Source organism: Vipera ursinii, assembly GCF_947247035.1.
Source record: "Vipera ursinii genome assembly, chromosome: 1".
NCBI classification, from domain to species: domain Eukaryota; kingdom Metazoa; phylum Chordata; class Lepidosauria; order Squamata; family Viperidae; genus Vipera; species Vipera ursinii.
The window spans coordinates 309,827,517-309,845,766 of record NC_139512.1 but is presented as its reverse complement, the minus strand read 5'-3'; the positions used below and the strand labels follow the sequence as shown (position 1 = coordinate 309,845,766).

At 35.9% G+C, this 18,250-nt stretch overlaps 1 protein-coding gene across 1 annotated transcript in view; it reads left to right on the top strand.

Moving 5' to 3' along the window:
* Positions 1–460: 460 nt before the first annotated feature.
* PROX1 (prospero homeobox 1) overlaps positions 461–18,250 on the top strand; it is a gene marked incomplete at both ends in the record, with an annotated part of 61,515 nt that continues 43,725 nt past the window's right edge. Inside the window, 4 exon segments of the mRNA XM_083348395.1 lie at positions 461–1,087; positions 1,091–1,114; positions 1,117–2,226; positions 14,039–14,140. Of these exon segments, the coding sequence (XP_083204521.1) occupies positions 461–1,087; positions 1,091–1,114; positions 1,117–2,226; positions 14,039–14,140 (1,863 nt within the window).

Sequence of the window (18,250 nt, the reverse complement as noted above, 5' to 3'; positions counted from 1 at the left end):
GACTTACTTTCATTTTCTTTTGGGACATTATTTCAAACCCTAAATTTAATCAATTGGTTGTCAGTGTCTGTGTTCTTCTAATCTATTCTTTAGTTTTTTTCTAAAGATAAACAGTATTATTTTAGGCATTTGTGCAAGAACCATATATTACTGGTGCTTAAGCAGTTTTTCCTCTTTCCTCTATTTTTTTAAAATCTTAATCCATCTTAAACCAGTGGAGCAGAAATATTTAAAGTGTTTCATTTCAAGCAGAGTGCATAATAAATTGCAATAATTGTAATGTGCCATAAATCCCAGAGCCTATGCATTTTGCATTTGATTCAGGATTGAGGTCAGGAAATTTGGAGAAATTTAAAGAAAATGATTCATCAGTCCTTTTGTTCTGTTGGCCAGGGTCCCAGGATTCTTGAGCTGTGCCCAGCTGACAAGCTTTTGAAGATGGCACAATAACTGTTCAGTGATGCCTGACCATGACAGCACAGCCCTCTTAAGTAGGCAGACCAAGAGAAGAAGAGTTGACATTGGAGTGAAACGGACGGTAGGGACAGCATCTGCCTTTTTTGCAAAGGCGAGAGCATCATTTTTTAGTGCCATGAATCCCCAAGGTTCTGAGCAGGATGTTGAGTATTCAGTGGTGCAGCATGCAGATGGGGAGAAGTCAAATGTGCTTCGCAAGCTGCTGAAGAGGGCAAACTCCTATGAAGATGCCATGATGCCTTTTCCAGGAGCAACTATAATTTCCCAGCTGTTGAAAAATAACATGAACAAAAATGGTGGCACTGAGCCAAGCTTTCAAGTGAGTGGCCTCTCCAGCACAGGCTCAGAAGTACATCAGGAGGATGTGTGCAGCAACTCTTCAAGAGACAGCCCCCAAGAGTGTCTTTCTCCATTTGGCAGACCCACGATGAGCCAGTTTGATATGGATCGGTTATGCGACGAGCACCTGAGAGCTAAGCGTGCCCGGGTTGAGAATATCATTCGAGGGATGAGCCATTCCCCAAGTGTGGCATTAAGGGGCAATGAAAATGAAAGAGAGATGGCTCCGCAGTCTGTGAGTCCCCGAGAAAGTTACCGAGAAAATAATCTGTGAGTCCCCGAGAAAGTTACCGAGAAAATAAGCGCAAGCAAAAGCTGCCTCAACAGCAGCAACAGAGTTTCCAGCAGCTGGTTTCAGCTAGGAAAGAACAGAAGCGAGAGGAGCGCAGACAGCTGAAACAGCAGCTGGAGGACATGCAGAAACAGCTGCGCCAGCTTCAGGAAAAGTTCTACCAAATCTATGACAGCACAGATTCTGAAAATGACGAAGATGCTGGTAACCTCTCTGAAGACAGCCTGCGTTCAGAAACACTGGATGCTAGGGCGAGAGATTCTGTGGGGAGGTCAGATAATGAAATGTGTGAATTGGACCCGGGGCAATTTATTGATCGTGCAAGAGCTCTGATTAGAGAACAGGAGATAGTGGAAAACAAACCTAGAAAAGATGGTCCCAAAGAAAAAGATCATGGGCCCAACTCTTTTCAGCCAGAAGGCAAGCACTTAGCTGAGACGCTTAAGCAGGAACTGAACACTGCCATGTCTCAGGTTGTGGACACTGTGGTCAAGATTTTCTCTTCAAAGCCTGTACGTCAACTTCCTCAGGTCTTCCCACCTCTTCAGATCCCCCAAGCAAGATTTGCTGTCAATGGAGAGAACCACAACTTCCACACAGCAAACCAGCGCCTCCAGTGCTTTGGGGACATCATCATTCCAAACCCACTAGATACCTTTGGGAATGTGCCACTGTCCAATTCCACAGACCAAACAGAAGCACTGCCCTTAGTTGTCCGCAAAAATTCATCAGACCAGCCTGCCTCTGTCCCACCTCCTGGCAGCCACCATGCTACTCTCCATCAGTCTCCACTGTCTGCCACCACAGGGTTCACCTCATCTTCGTTTCGCCATCCCTTTCCTCTGCCCCTTATGGCGTACCCATTTCAGAACCCCTTAGGGGCTCCTTCTGCCTCCTTCCCTGGGAAAGACAGAGCCTCCCCAGAATCCTTAGATTTAACAAGAGAGACCACAAGTCTGAGGACCAAGATGTCATCACATCATATGAACCATCACCCTTGTTCACCAGCACATCCTCCTAGCACTGCTGAAAGCCTCTCAATATCTCTCATCAAGTCTGAGTGTGGCGACCTTCAAGATATTTCCGAAATCTCACCTTATTCTGGGAGTGCCATATCCTTTACAGTACATAGCCCATATTCTGCATGTTGATATGTGTTTATTTGGTAATGAGTACTAATAACTACTAATGTTGGGAGTGGGCATAACATCCACTGTTCTTAACCTGTTATTTTTTATTAGAATTCCCGTTTTGTAGCAAATGAAGATGCTTACTGCTGAATCCCATCCATTTGTCTTCTGATACAGTTTCTGAAGATTTCCTATGATGCTTGACTTTAATCTTGATAAAGTGGTTGACAAAATTCCAATGTGAGGCAGAATAACTTTGGCTTTTAAGAAGCAGGAACAATAACATATTAAACAAAACCATAGCCATAAAACAGGAGAAATTTATGGAAAGGAAATACCTATCCCCATAAAATTTTGTTCTATTAACATGTATGTTTCATACGATTTGTTAAGAAAGCAAATTTGGGAGCTGCCTAAGAGACATTTTGGCCCTGAGTTTTGAGTTGCAATATCCCTCATTCCTTTTGTTCTAATTACATCCTAATCTATTGAATCTATTGGCTACCAAAGATCAATTAACCTGTGCAGAACATCATGCAAACTCAACCTGCCTGAAGGCAAAATATCAATCCAAATAAACTGAATCTCTTGGTACTCTTGGTAAGTGCTTCAGCTACTTGTACAAATTGTCCCATAGTGTAAAACTTGTATTTGCAAACATTGCCATATAAGTTTAAATAACCCCTGTGCTAATTTAGTGGTTTGCAAAATCCTACAGATAATTTTCTATAATATTATATTAAGGGGTCAAGGCTTCCTAATACTGTATTGTAACTTTTTCTTTTTCTTTTTTTAAAAAAGCAACACTGCTTTCCATTAATGCAGCTTTGTAAACTCTTCTTTTTTCCATCACTACCATTAATATAGTAGTGGCAAAATTAGTTGTAGTGCTCTCAAATAATTTCCCAAATTCTGGTGGCCCTCTGCAGATATGATATTTACCAGATTTTCCCTTACAGTATTTCGATTGTTCCCCTTGAAATCTAGAAGTCTTACTTCAGAGTAGACATTCACCTAATTTCATGGGTAAATAAAGATTTTTTGAAAAGGAAATCTTTCAAGCTGAAAGAAACAATGTATTGATCGCTATGCCCCACACAAATGCTTCAAAACCTGCAAATATTTTTGGCAGTTTGGATGGTAATGGTGAATAGAAGGCAAACTTATTTCAGGTGATATTCAAAATCCAATATGTAATCTTCATTATATTTTTTTAAAAACAATCTCACTGTGTCTGAATATAAGCCCAGTATTTCCTGTCTCCAAATAAATGAGTGAAGCATTTGAAAATCTTGTATACATTTTTCAGGTGGATATAAAAAAGTGACACCAAACAAAATAAAGATATTAAGTATTGATGCATTTAAGCTATATCAAATCCTTTTCCCTGCCCACCCCCCCTTCCCACCACCAAGTCCTGTTCTCAGCTCTTGTGCAGCTGCTGGGTATGCATGGTTAACCTCTGCTCAGCCATACACAGAAAATCTTTTGTCCTAATATACAAAAAGCAAATCATTTGGCAAAGCTTGAGAGCACAATTAGATATAGAACTTCAGCTGGATTAATCTTATAAGGCACATCTTTTTCTTTTCCCCATCCTTAAAATTGTCCTCAATTGTGAAAGCTTTAAATAATATTTTATAAAAAGAACCCTGTGCGTGCTATAATTCTTTTATCACAAGGATGCTAAAAGAAGACACATATGTGATACTGTATCATTGGCATTTCTTCATGTTCAATTGGAAGGAATTCTCTGCCATTGAAAGGGACATACTTCTAAGAAATATGTTCAGGATTGGGAAACACCCCCCCCCCATTTTTTAGCTTACTCCTATCTATGCATCCAACTCACTTTCCAATATAGTTAAATATGTTAGTTACATCTGAACATTCTATAGAAAGTCATAATATAGACTCATGAAGTCTTGACATAAAAGCAAACTTCATCAACCTGAGATTGCAACTGAGAGAGAATTAAATACAGTGGCTGGTTTCAATCAACTAGAAAGGAAGCCATTATTAAATGAAGATGTAGCTTCATTATAAAGGAATATTAACAGTACTGATACACTACTTAAGAACATAGTGACATCTGATGAATCAAGAGTTTAGGCACTTTTCTCATAATAAAAAGAATATTTAACAAAGCATGGATTGATTCACAGAATGTATTTTATTTCATAAAGTAGCACTACACTGATCTGGACTTCAAAGATAACTATCCTTGACTCTAATTAACAGGGAATACCAAAAGTATATAATAGATAGACTAAGAAGGCAAAAAATCATCCTGATTTAAAATAAAACAAAACAAAAATTATCCTATGCAATTCAAAATGTTTTCCTTTATACATTATTTTAAGGTGTTCTTATAATTCCCACTGGAAAATGTGGTCTATGGCACCTTTAATCATTAACACATTGATCAAGATTTAACTTGGAATGACAAGAAATATTATCCTTTAATACCACTTCTACAGGCTGTTCTTTGGAGATTCAAAAATTTAATAGATGTCTTATGCTGACATTGGCACTGCAAAAGTTAGATTAGCAATCTTAATGGTAGTGAAGAAAATTAAACAAGAAAACCAACCCACTTTCTTATATAGAAGAGTTGGATTCTGAAATGTAATCCTCAGACATATTAACAGAGCAAAAGTAACTACATATTTAACCCAAGACCTATAGTTTAGAGTGCTTACAGCAGTAATGGGCAGTAATGGACTTAATCACTTGTCAGATCTGCTTTATTTTTACTAACATTTGAGATCTAAATAAAGGTACCAAAAATGTACATTAAGAATAAAAGAGCAGAGTATTCCCTGAACATGTTTGAAATCTAAGACATTTGTTTTCATAACTTGTATAACTAGTACTAAAAACACAGACATCATAAAAGTCTTTTCTTGGTTATCCTGCTTTCTTCATTTGACTTCAGGTGGGAAGATATTTCATTAGCTGTTGTTAAAAGAACTGGGATACAGAGCCTTATGCATATCTACTATTAATCAGAAGCCTTCCTATAGATCATGATCTACAGTTCTGTGAGGAAGCATTCTCACTCATTGGATTTTCTGAATTACTATATATCTTTGCAACTGAATGTTTTCTGGGATTTATATGGGCCTTCCTGGTATATAAATGGTGTTTGAGTGAACAAATAACAAAAAGAGTCATTTAATAAACAAAGTCATCCAACATGTGATTGTGTTAGGGTGAGAAAAAAAATCATTCCCTATTTCATTTAAGCCATTTCATTTAAGGGATAATTAGGACTAGTTATAGAATTAATTCACTAAACAACCAGAGCTGATTTGGGCCAGCCCCATCTTGCATAAAATTGTCAAACTTTGGCTGTTTGTCACAGTGAAGTTCTCAAGAAACAGATTTTAAGATCTACAGTGCTTGCTCAAAATGAATTCTGAAGACCTTGTTAAAAAATCATTAACATCTAACTGTCTGTAAAAAATTATGAAATCATATCTCAGTTTTGGGTCCACACCAATCCACAGGCAGATTTGTAATTTGAAAATTGAGATTTTTCAAAATTGTGGCTTTTCTGTCAAAAATTACACAAAGACCCCAGCATAAAATTATCCAGGTAATCACAAAGACAACAGAGCAACTTCTAAGAAACTGCAGGCCTCCTTTACCTTGGCCCAAGTCAAGTGTTCATGATTTCAACCATAGCAGGCGCTGGGTAGGAAAATAGGATTCATAACAACCTAGAAGCCATCACTCACTGAAAAGAACAATGATGTTCATTTGAACATTGCCAAACCTTCTGGATAACTGTCCATGTGCAATGGAGAGCTGTCTTAAAAATGGAATTTTGAAGCCATGTAGCTATCATTAAGTTTGGGAGAAATCAAAAACAACATTCTACAATAATCCCATACCAGATGTCAAGTGTGGAAGGGATAGTGTATAGTTTGGGGATGGTTGTTGCCTCAGGATCTGAAAATGTTGCCATCATTGACAAAGTGTGACTTGTGCTTGCTCTCAGATATTTTATAAGAAAATATCAACCTATCTCTGTTGGTTAAAGCTGTAGCACTAGTGGTTGGGTAACAAGACAGTCTCCCAACATACTACTATTTTACTTTTGTAACTGCTCTATCGGAGAATCAATAAAAAAGAACAAATTCGATATTCGGAATGGCCAAGAAAGACTTCAGACCTAAATTCCACAGTCATGTTTGGGTAGGACCCAAAATGAGAAATACATCCTAGAATATCTTTTCAATATTACTAAGTTAGTACAGTTTGTGGTGAGGGAATGAATCAGTATTCTTACACTGTAATGTGAACAATTGATTGCCAATTATTGGAAGTATTTGCTTGCAGCTATTGCAGTTAAAGATCCACTACTTAATATGATTCTATTTTTTTATACTATAATTGCAGGATGGATGACTTTGTCTATGAAATAAATGAAACAAGCACCAACGTTTGGCATTATCTGTTTTCTCAGATTTCCTTATTAGATAAAAAGGACTCATAAGAATCTATGTTAAACAATGAGTGGCAGATACGCAAAACCCCAGTAAATCCAAAATGGAGCAAGGAATATTTTTCCACAGATATGTATATGTATGAGATGTTCACATAAATTGGTTATTATATGGGCCTAATTATAAAAGTCATTCTTAACTGTTATTAGTTATTCCAAATAAATACAACCTTGTAGTATTTATTATCAAAAATGCAAGGATCCAGGGGTGATGATAATCTCAGTTCCAACTTCTGTCAGTTGACAGGAAAAACTTGCAAATCTGATTGTGAATTTATTTTTATATATATTGAATGGCTTTCCAGTAAAATGCAGCCAATATACAAAATGTTAAGTTTACCTGTTTGCATTCTTATAGATGGGTCTGCATTGATTAGTAAAGAATTTCCTTAATTTCATCAGGTTTGATTGCATTCTGTAATGTGGTATTAATATAAATAGGTCCTAAATTTTCTCCATGGTATACCTGGATTTATTACTTTGCATAGCTTATCTTTTGTTATAATAATACTTAAAAAAAGAAAATGTTTGCTTAGTGCTTTCATGTGTCCAAAGCACTTCACATGCACTATATAAGTAGAAATAATCCTTATATCAACTTAGTAAAATGCATCAGTATTATAACTCTCTGCATTGTATTTGGGGGTGGGGGGGCAGTAGAGGAGATTAGACCAAGAGAGAATGGCATGCTTTAAGGCTACTTAGTATTGTAAGCTCATGGTAAAGGTGAGTTTTGAATTAAGGATTTTCTGATTCATTGCTCAACCATCTACATATTTTCTGTTCTTTGTATTTCTCAAATTCAACTATTACTTCAGTATGACACTTTTGGAGAATAGCCATTCTACAGTCTCATTGTCATTTCGTCTGTGAGATTATCATTTATGAAATCCAAATTTAATTTTCCATCATGGAGCTCAGAACAAAGCTGTTATTTGTACAAAATTCTGTCTTATGATCTATGACAGTTTGTTCCAACCTTGGCCCTTTCCAGATGTATGGACTTCAACTCCATAATTCTCAGTAGCAGGCGCAATGATCAGGGAATAATGGAAGATGAAGTTTCCAAACTAGCAGGATATCCACCTTGGGGAAATTTGATCTATACCACGTTCAGAGTTCTATATTGTATGAAGGATGCAGTGTTAGAGACACAGTCATATTCTTTACCACTCATGAATTCATATCCCCAGATGTATCACACAGAGGGGGATACCAATTGTCCCAGAAGGCTATAATTAAAGGCACTTTGACAATTTGGTATTAAAATTAATACCCCATATTTCTGCAAATAAACATGCAACATAAGGACATTAATAATCACCTGTCTATATTATTCATCTGGAATTGCCAAAACATGATGTTATGAAATACCAAGCAGATCCAACTACTTAGTGAAGGACTGGTTTGATTTTGAATTCTGCTGGCTTGAATATTTTTTTTTATTTTTATTTTTTTTATTTTAATTCCATTTATATCCCGCCTTTCTCCGAAGACTCAGGGCGGCTTACAAGCTTAGCAGTAGCCTTCAATCTATGTATATGCCTGCTTATTAGGGCTTTCACACACACCCCAAGCGGCATTATTACAAAGTCAGCTTAATTGCCCCCAACAATCTGGGTCCTCATTTTTAAATACATTTTTAAAAAAGCTTTCTTTAGTTATCTCTGAAATTTGACAAGAGTAAATGCATAGGACTCTCATGTATTTCTCATCCGGGCCCTTAGCATAAATTTAAATCTTCCATATATCTACCAAAAGTTGTAGGAACGTCCTAGAACTTTTGGTAAAAGTGTTATAGCAATTTTTTTAAAAAAAAATATGATGCAGCTCACAATCTTATTCCTCAGGTAATCTTGCAGATTTCTCTTGTAGTAAGGGCTGCAAACGTATATTTAAAAGCACTCTATTTCCAACGACGTTGAAATTATTTCTAAAATATGAAACTATTTTATTTTATGACAACTGCCCATTTGTTTGGCTTATTTAGACTTCATGGGGGGTGGGGGGTGAAGCAGATAGGACAGATGTGAGGCTTTTTGCTTTGTTCCTCTCTGCTTTACATGGTACGTGTGTGTGTTCATGCATACTTATTTGTATATGCATGCATTTATATATCAAGAGTTTTTCTTAAGAATAGCAGTTCTTCCCTTTGGAACAGAAAACCACACATGTCCTTGGAGAAGGTACCCAGGATAAGAATGGAAGCCAAGCATGCAAAGCAAAGTTTGGGGAGCAAGAGCCCTTCCTGGTATACCTTGCTTTTACTGTAATTTTTTTAACCATTATCTTATTTTTTTTTAAGTGAAGGAAGAGAGTTAGCTTTATGTATGCCACATTAAACAAGACAGAGAGATGAACCTGCACCTGCACCACAGTTCCTGCCCGCTTCATGAATGCATTGTGCATCTTTGCAAGCTAAATATGTTTAATCAAATACTGAAGTTTTTATTCAAATTGCCAAAGAAACAGACAGCTAGTTGTTTTACAACATGATCTTCCTTGTCAGGCACCCTCTTTGCATCTCAAGAAAAGTAGCCTTGTTCAGCCTCAGGGCATTTGCATACAGAATATTAAGCCACAACAGTAGATTGTGGGTGTAGTTTTGTTGCTGTAATACATCTATTTTTCTCCCCATGTAAAGACTGTAATCTTTTCCTTTCTAGAAAGTAGTTTTATAACATTGAAAAACTTTGAAAGTCAGGCAGATAATTCCTCAGCAAGATGAGACTGCATTAAGAAGCACTATGAAAAAACAAAGTTTAACAAATGGCAATGCTTTGATCAGAACTTTTTCAGAGGAAAATAAAATCACTTTCAGTAAATGCATGGCTACTATACAGATAGTCCTCAACTTGCAACTACAATTGAGCCCAAAATGTATGTTGTTAAGTAAGAAAATTTTAAATGAGTTTTGCCCCATTTTATGACTTTTCTCATCACATTTCTTAAGTGAATCACTGCAGTTGTTAAATTAGTAACACGGTTGTTAAATTAATCTGTCTTCCCCATTGACTTTGCTTGTCAGAAGGTCGCAAAAGGGGATCACATGACTCCGGGATATTGCAATCGTCATAAATGTGGGCCAGTTGTCAAGCATCTGAATGTAAATCACGTAACCGTGGGGATGCTGCAATGGTCAGAAATGTGAAAAATAGTCATCAGTCATTTTTTTCATTGCCCTTGTAACTTTGAACAGTCACTAATTGAACTGCTGTAAGTCGAGGACTACCTGTACATCATCCAATGCACTTTGATTAAATGAACAGAAGCTTTTTTCAGTATATTATTAATTCTAATCCTAAATACAAACACAATGTCTATAAATTTGGACATGCATTGATTAAAGCAGATAATACATATTGGAATGCACCTATCTGCTCCTAATATATATATGTATATGTATATGTATATGTATATGTATATGTATATGTATATGTATATATGTATATATATACATGTATATGTGTATGTGTATATATATATATATATATATATATATATATATATATATATATATATATATATATATATATATATGTTTCAAATGTTAACTATTTAGATTACGGGGCAAATCTTTATTTCCTGTTTTCAGCCTATCTTGAAGGCCATCAAACAGGCAGTAGTCACACCGGACAATTCATATATTTGTGTAAATTACTAACAAAGAATTAAAGGGAAACTGAGATGCATTTCTGACTCCTTAGTCGTCCTCAGTCAGCTATACCCTTCTGAGATTCGAACCTGGGCTGATTGCAAATAACACTGCCTTGTATGCAATCAGCCCAGGTTCGAATCTCAGAAGGGTATAGCTGACTGAGGACGACTAAGGAGTCAGAAATGCATCTCAGTTTCCCTTTAATTCTTTGTTAGTAATTTACACACACACACACACACACACACACACACACACACACACACACACACATATATATATATATATATATATATATATATATATATATATATATATATATATATATATATATATTAACAAGCATTTAACACACACACACACACAATAGATAGATAGATAGATAGATAGATAGATAGATAGATAGATAGATAGATAGATAGATAGATATAGAGAGAGAATTTGTTAAGTATTTTAGAATACCTTGCAAGGCCCAAATACGGGCTAAATCTTATTGCCTGTATCAGTCTAACCTAAGGCCATCCACAGGCTGTAGTCACAACTGTGGCAACTCATTATTTGTGTAAATTTTTTGGATTGCTAACAATTTAATTCTTTGTTAGCAATCCAAAAAATTTACACACACACACACACACACACACACACACACATATATAGTGTGTGTGTTTGTGTGTGTGTGTGTGTATTTTACAGGTAACCTTTGAGAGGATTTTAAAGAGAATAAAATTTTAAAGGGGATAAAAATAAAGATCTGTTCTTGTAACAGTTCTGACAAGGAAGCTTCCAGCCAGAGAAAAAAATATTGCCTCTCATATATATATACATACATACATACATACATACATACATATATATATATATATATATATATATATTTCTTTTAATTTTTCTTTTTGCTTGTTCCTCACATCTCGCTTTCTGCTGCTGTTGCTGCTGCTGTTCTACACAGAAATACATGATGCTTTGTAAATATATAACAATCAGATTCTCAGGTTGTTTGAACACTGTTTTAGTTCAGCTGCAGTACACGGCTCCTCTGATCTTTTATGTTCCTGAGCAGATGTCTTTCATTAATTTATGGATTTATCATCTTTTCTTTTCTTTACCCCTCCCCCCCTTTTTTTTACACCTGGCAGCTGGTTCAGGTTTCAGCAGTTACTGTCTTTTGCATTAGACATACAATTGAATGTCATCTGTCTTCACAAAGCTATGGCAGAGTACGGAGGCAAGCAACATCAGCTGTTGGGGCAAAGCGTGTTTGCCTTCTCTTGGCTTTTTTGTCCTCCCTGCCTTCCCACCTCTTTTCTCTCTCTCCTCCCCTCCCCTTACCTCCTTAATATTTATTTGTGCTCATTTTCTTTCCTGGCCTTGAATGGAGCTTAGCTCGTGTTCGGTACAGCTGTATGTTTACTGAATCTATTCCATCATGACTCATTGTGCGTGTGTAAGTATCCTGGAAACAGGCAGTGCTTTCTTGGAAGAACGGTTGCTTTTCAGCACAAGCACTTAAAAGGAAAATTAACCAATTGGTCAACTCAGTTTTAGTAAAGGGTCATCTCACTATTGGCCTTTAAATGTTTTGCTATCTATTTTTAATAGTTGCTATTAGTGAGGCTTTTTAGCAATAATGTCATCTCTGAAACGAAGTATTTTGAAAAACAAAGAAAAGCAAAATAAGATTGCATTAAAAGTGCTGGGCAAGCTTTGAAAGAGCAAAAAACGCTGAAAAATTTGGAATTTGCTCATAACATCTATTTTGCAGAATCTTAATTCCATAGCATTAAAAGAACTTAGATATGTTTATGACTCGAATATTGAAATATCTGGGTTCCGATACCCATGTGGTCAATAAAATGCATAACTGATTTTGAACCAAACTACCATCCTTCTGTTTAATCTGTTCTATTAGGCTGTTTTGAGGATATATGGAAAGTAACCTACAGATCAAGCTGAGTTCTTTTCAGGAGAAACAAGATACAAACAAAATAATGAAACAATAACAACAGCCATTACTTAGCTAGGAACCTCTACTAGCAAAGATTATTAAAATGAATGAGACCCATGTGAGAAAGCATTCGTTTTCTTGTGTGCTTGTCATTTACTAAAATGGATCTGCTTCGGAAGATCAAACAAATGATTTCCAAGGTTAACTGCCTCACAATTAACTGTTATTTAAGGGTACAAATATACCCATCCCGTGAATATTTGCATGTGTGTGAATAAATTCCCCTTCCCGTCAGTGCAGTTGTGTAATAAAATGAATTCTATTGGAAAACTTTTTATTTGTTCATAACTTGTATTGCTATGCAGGTGGTGATAGCTTGCCACTGTTATTTTATATGTACATTTTGAGAGTTGGCATGAAGGCATTAACACTCCTTTAATTTTCCCCATCAAGCTAATTGAAGTCCTTTAAACTTTTCTTCTGGCACAAAATGTATGTCCATCATAAGTTATATATTTTTTTTGCAATTTTTGAGCATGCTCTGCAGTGTGCTTATGCAAACCAGCAACCTTAAATGATTGTTTTGGAGTTTATTTTTTTTGTATCATTGGAAAATTAAAATTAAGCCATATGCAGACAGAACAAACAAATACAATTTGCATCTACTCCATGTTTCAAAAATTCTACAAGCTACTGCTTTGTTTGAAAAAAGATTGATCCAAACTAACAACCTAAAAACAATAAAAAGTTAACTGCGGCGCACTGTAAATTGTATCAGGGAACGTGACAAATATTGCCTTTTAATATTTTTTCACCATGTTGTTAGTGAAAGTGCTTCAATTTCTGGATCACTTTGAATTTATTTGGCCTTTCCCTGCCTTGCAGTGTGCTATTTAATAAATGACATATTTATATGTGCATACTGACTGTCTTTAAGGAGACAGTCTTCCAAGAAGCTACTGGGAGCTATCTTAATTGACCTTGTGGGGCCATGTTGACTTTTGTCATGTGCTTCTTCATTTCTGATACATTATAAAGCCATTAATTTACAGAGGAAATGGCAGGGCCAGCCTGCTTCACAGATGTGACCAAAACTGCCCTAGCACAGGGTACACAAAAGAGTGCCAAGAAGCAATAAGGTGTGGGGGGAGGAGCACCAGAATGTCTGGATTGTTATAGTTAGCTCCATATTCCTCTGGGAACACTTTTGGTTGTTCAGTTTGCAAACCTGAAAGGTAACAATGTTCAGAAAATAGGTTAAGTGACCCCATATACTTTGGTGTATCGCTAGAAGAAAGTGCATAAGGAAAGAAAAAAAAAATACATGCACATATTTACATATTTGTTTTCCTAGCAGCAAATGAACATACATGTTTGCAAATTGCACACTTGAAATAATTCTTCCACCATTTCTTCTTCCCAACAAGAAGGAGAAATCTTATCCATATTTTACTGTGTTGAATAGGAACTACCAATATGCTCAAGGAATTGTGCCACTTGAGATCTCTAAGTTATATTGTAGACTCAGATTCATAATTTTCCCTTTCCTAAGTAATTGCATATTATATTAACTGAATACTAATTATTAGAAATAAAATTATTCCAAGAGAATTTTGTTAGCCCTTAATATTGAGAGCTGTCATTCAAACCAAATATTTTTCCTTAACTCATTTTGTCCTACATGCAGGAAGGTCTGTCACCAAATCACTTAAAAAAGGCCAAGCTTATGTTCTTTTATACTCGGTACCCAAGTTCCAATATGCTGAAAACCTACTTCTCAGATGTAAAGGTAGGAAATGCTATTTTAATGTTTATTCTCTTCCCTGGTCTTGATCACATCTTTGAAATTCTTGAATGCCTATTAATTTTCATTTAATTCTGCTAATAAAATATGCTGACAAAGTTTTATATCCTTCCTTCCTTCCTTCCTTCCTTTCTTTCTTCCTTCCTTCCTTCCTTCCTTCCTTCCTTCCTTCCTTCCTTCCTTCCTTCCTTCCTTCCTTCCTTCCTTGCTTTGAGTTACATATGACTTTATTAATTGTACTTTCTAATGTTTCTCTCTGTCTTCATCTGTGACATGGAGATAAAAAAATCAAATGCTGAATGGCACAGTTTTGTATCTGTAAATTTCTGCTGGTGGCATTAGCTTACTATCTAAGGGCATTTTGGAGAACAGATTTAAAATTCTCCTTTAATTGTTCTGTTGCAGGCATGTTTCTAATATTCTGCTTACATTAGTGCCCACTATGGAGATCCCTTTTTCTTCCATCAAAAAAAGGAACGCAACATTGAAATTCTCCATGCAGTAGTTGCTTAAAAACAAAAGTGATGATTGTCTCTTATTTACAACTTAATTTGTTGTTGATGCAGAGTACACTGAACATAAGGAGGATGAATAAACTGACAGATTCAGGCCACATTATTCAAATGAGAATATGAAAGCTGTCGACGTACAGCTGCATCCTCCCCTCATTCTAAGAATATTAGGACCTCCTGATTTTTTTTTCTAAAGTAATTGTTTCTTCACATCAACTTGATTTTTTTGTGTGTTAATCATCTTTAAAAAAAACTAGTTTGGGTTCCAATTATTATAATGACATACGTGGTATCATTTTGAAAACCTTTAAAAATAAACATCATATTAGTTTAAATTTGCTGTGTTCAATTTCCTCTTATCCTGTCCCTTTCTCTCCGAAATGCTCTGCATATTTAACTCTCTTCCCAACTCCAGAGGCTAGCAAATCTGGATTTGTACTTTTGATTAAGAATGGCCTGCTTCTATCTATAATAGAGCAGGTTTATGGTTTTCTCTTTATGTGCCACTCTAAAATAAAACAGGTGTTTTAGTATGTTTTCCCCACTTTTTATTAGCCTTCATATTTTATTAATTGGTTTAAAAAAACTAAACTTCAGTGCTGTATTTAATGTAACTAAAATTGTGCTTAATTTAACCATTACTGTCCTGGTCTTGTTAATATCATTCTTTGTGCTAGATTAATGTATGGTTTGTTTTTTTTGTTTGTTTGTTTGTTTGCATGGTACATAGAGTTAATCTATTCTGTCCGATGAGAGTTTCTGGAGAAACTGATTTAGCAGACTGTGATAATACTTTGAAAAGCTGTTTGATCAGAAAATGAAACCTAACAGTGAAGGTGTAAAGGATGAATGTGTCTAGGGTGGTCAGTGACCACTCCACATTTGGCCATTCAAGCCTCTTAAAAATGTTTTGTTCTATATACTTAACCCAGCGTTTCCCAACCTTAGGAACTTGAAGATGCGTGGACTTCAACTCCCAGAATTCCCCAGCCAGCTATGCTGGCTGGGGAATTCTGGGAGTTGAAGTCCACGCATCTTCAAGTTCCTAAGGTTGGAAAACGCTGACTTAACCCACACCTGATGATTGTCTCTGAACTGTGCAACAAACTGAAGAAAAGCAATGCTTCTGTGGAAATATTATCTGCAATGTAACAATGCAAAGGATCTCTGTGGAGATTTCAAGCCATCGCTACAGCTTGATCTCAATATGGCTTGAGAGAACCTCATGAGGACTCTCTTAACGTTGTTTTGTGGCGGATGTTAACTCCAGCAGTTGCACAGAAGCATTTCACTAGTGTTTAGTGCCTGTTTTTTTTTCAGCATGTGACAAGCGAACTCAGTCTTCTTACAATGTTGCCAAGTTTATATGAAACATTTTGATGTTATGCCACCTTATATTTATATAGCATCATTCATCCAGAAGAAGCCCAAAGTGCTTTACAAACAGCCAATATAGGGACCATTCACCCACCACAGAAAGGCAACCGCTTCCGTGGTGGAAGGCAACAGCCATTCGGGGTCAGCAACATCACACACCAGTAGATGTAAATATTAGATACATTCCTCTTTTCTTGGGGAGTGGGGTTGGAGGGTGGGTTTCCAGGTTGATACATTTGGGATGTTTATTTTATGTAACAGTTCATGAGTGAAATCAGCTTCTCTTTTGATTTGCTCTGCAGATTTGTTCAGACTGACCTGGGTTTAGCTCTTGGTTCATACAGGCAATCTACAGAGTAGAATCTTGTGCCCATCATTTCCTTTTTTTTTCTTCTTCTCTGTCTCAATCTCTCATTGTTTGTGTGAATGTTTCTGTGTTTAGATAGGCAAGATAGAAAGATAGGTGGTATGTATATGTGTGTGTGTGTGTGTGTGTATGTATATGTATAATTTCCTACCTCAACAGCAGTGATTTTTGTTAGTTTTACTAGATCTCATTAGGAATTATTCCAGATTATTTACTTCCATGTATAAATAAATAAATCCAGCCATAATTGCCCAAGCTAGCTGGGATATCATACGGAAGCTGGAATCCAACAAAATCAGGCTTTATCTTTATAATGTGGTCTTGAATCCTGTTCATTCAAAGCTCTGAGATTCAAATGAACCTTCCAAGGATTGGACATACCACTCAATACATAGAACTAAGCTAGGTAATGCTGAAGGACTGACATTGCTTTTGAATCGGCTTTCCCATGTGTATGAGGGCAAAAAAAGTCATATGATCTAAAAATAGATTGGGGCTCCATGATGAGCTTCTCTCCATGTTATTTTGTTTGGAAATAAAATGCTATGATGCCATTCGTATACAGATGATACAACTTAATGCAGTGTTGTCCATTCACTACAGACAATTCCTGTCAAACCCAAAATGGATACCATGCCCCAATAATTTTAACATCAGTTCATTATCCAAACTATATGTAACAATGTTAATTTAAAAACTAATGGCAAATTGACAGTACAAAAGAGTATAATTTATTACTTATGTCTAATGATAAGGAAATAAATCATAATTTCCACACAAAGTGTTTGGGAGATAATTATTTGGGGTAGCATATGTTACTTCTCTACAATCTGATAATTCCAAGTGTGATTCTGGAAATGTTTAACCTTAACACATCTGGAAGGCACCATATTGAGAAATATATATGATGCACTAATCATTATTTCAGCAAACTGTCACTATCTGTTCTAGGATATGTGATGTGGTTGTGAACATTGCCTTCATGCAAGAATAACCAACTAAAAGACATAAGATCACATTTTGTTAATCTTATATAGTAAAATTTTCTGTAGCAAGATTTTGCAGCTGAGTTTTAGAACTACTGAGCTCCTTGCTAGTACAGCAATATAAGTACAATTTGTCAGATACATGGATAGTTAGTTGTGAGAGCAGAAGCTCAATATAAATTTAACCATCAATGTAAGTATCACATGTAAAGAAAAAGAGGACAAAAATTAGGTTACATTAGAGAAGTCCCTTTAACCATATAAGGTCTGATCTTACTATTAGCCAGAATTATATAACCATTTTGAGGAGATGATCTGAAGTTATTTTGAAATGACAGAAAAGTGTTAAGCATTTAATTCATTATTTATTATTACATTTTTATATTCAGAGAGGGAAATAAATGCCTAAGGTGAAAAACTAGCTTTGGGTTACATATATCTTATGTTGTGTCATTTGCTTCTCTGCCTGAGGAAGCAGCATATCTTGGGCTATAAAACCAAGTTTTTATGTCAGACAAAATATTTGCATTAATGTGGTGCAATTAGTCCTTGAATTATTGGGAATTATTGATTTATTGGGATCCCTTTAAAAGTTAATAGGAAAGGAGTTAAAAATTGCTAACAATATATTGCAGCAGAACATGAAAATGATTTATCATCAATTGTGGCTAGGAGTTGGGGTGTTGGGTAGATGGGTCGGTTGGTTTTTGCAGTTCGTGGGTAGAGTTCCAGGAAGTCATGGACTGGCTTTCCATATGTAGGAACTCACCATCAAACATTGCTGTCAAAACCCATTAAAAATTCATTCCAAAAAATCAGAGAATTTTTTCAGGTCATTTCTCATACAACATGA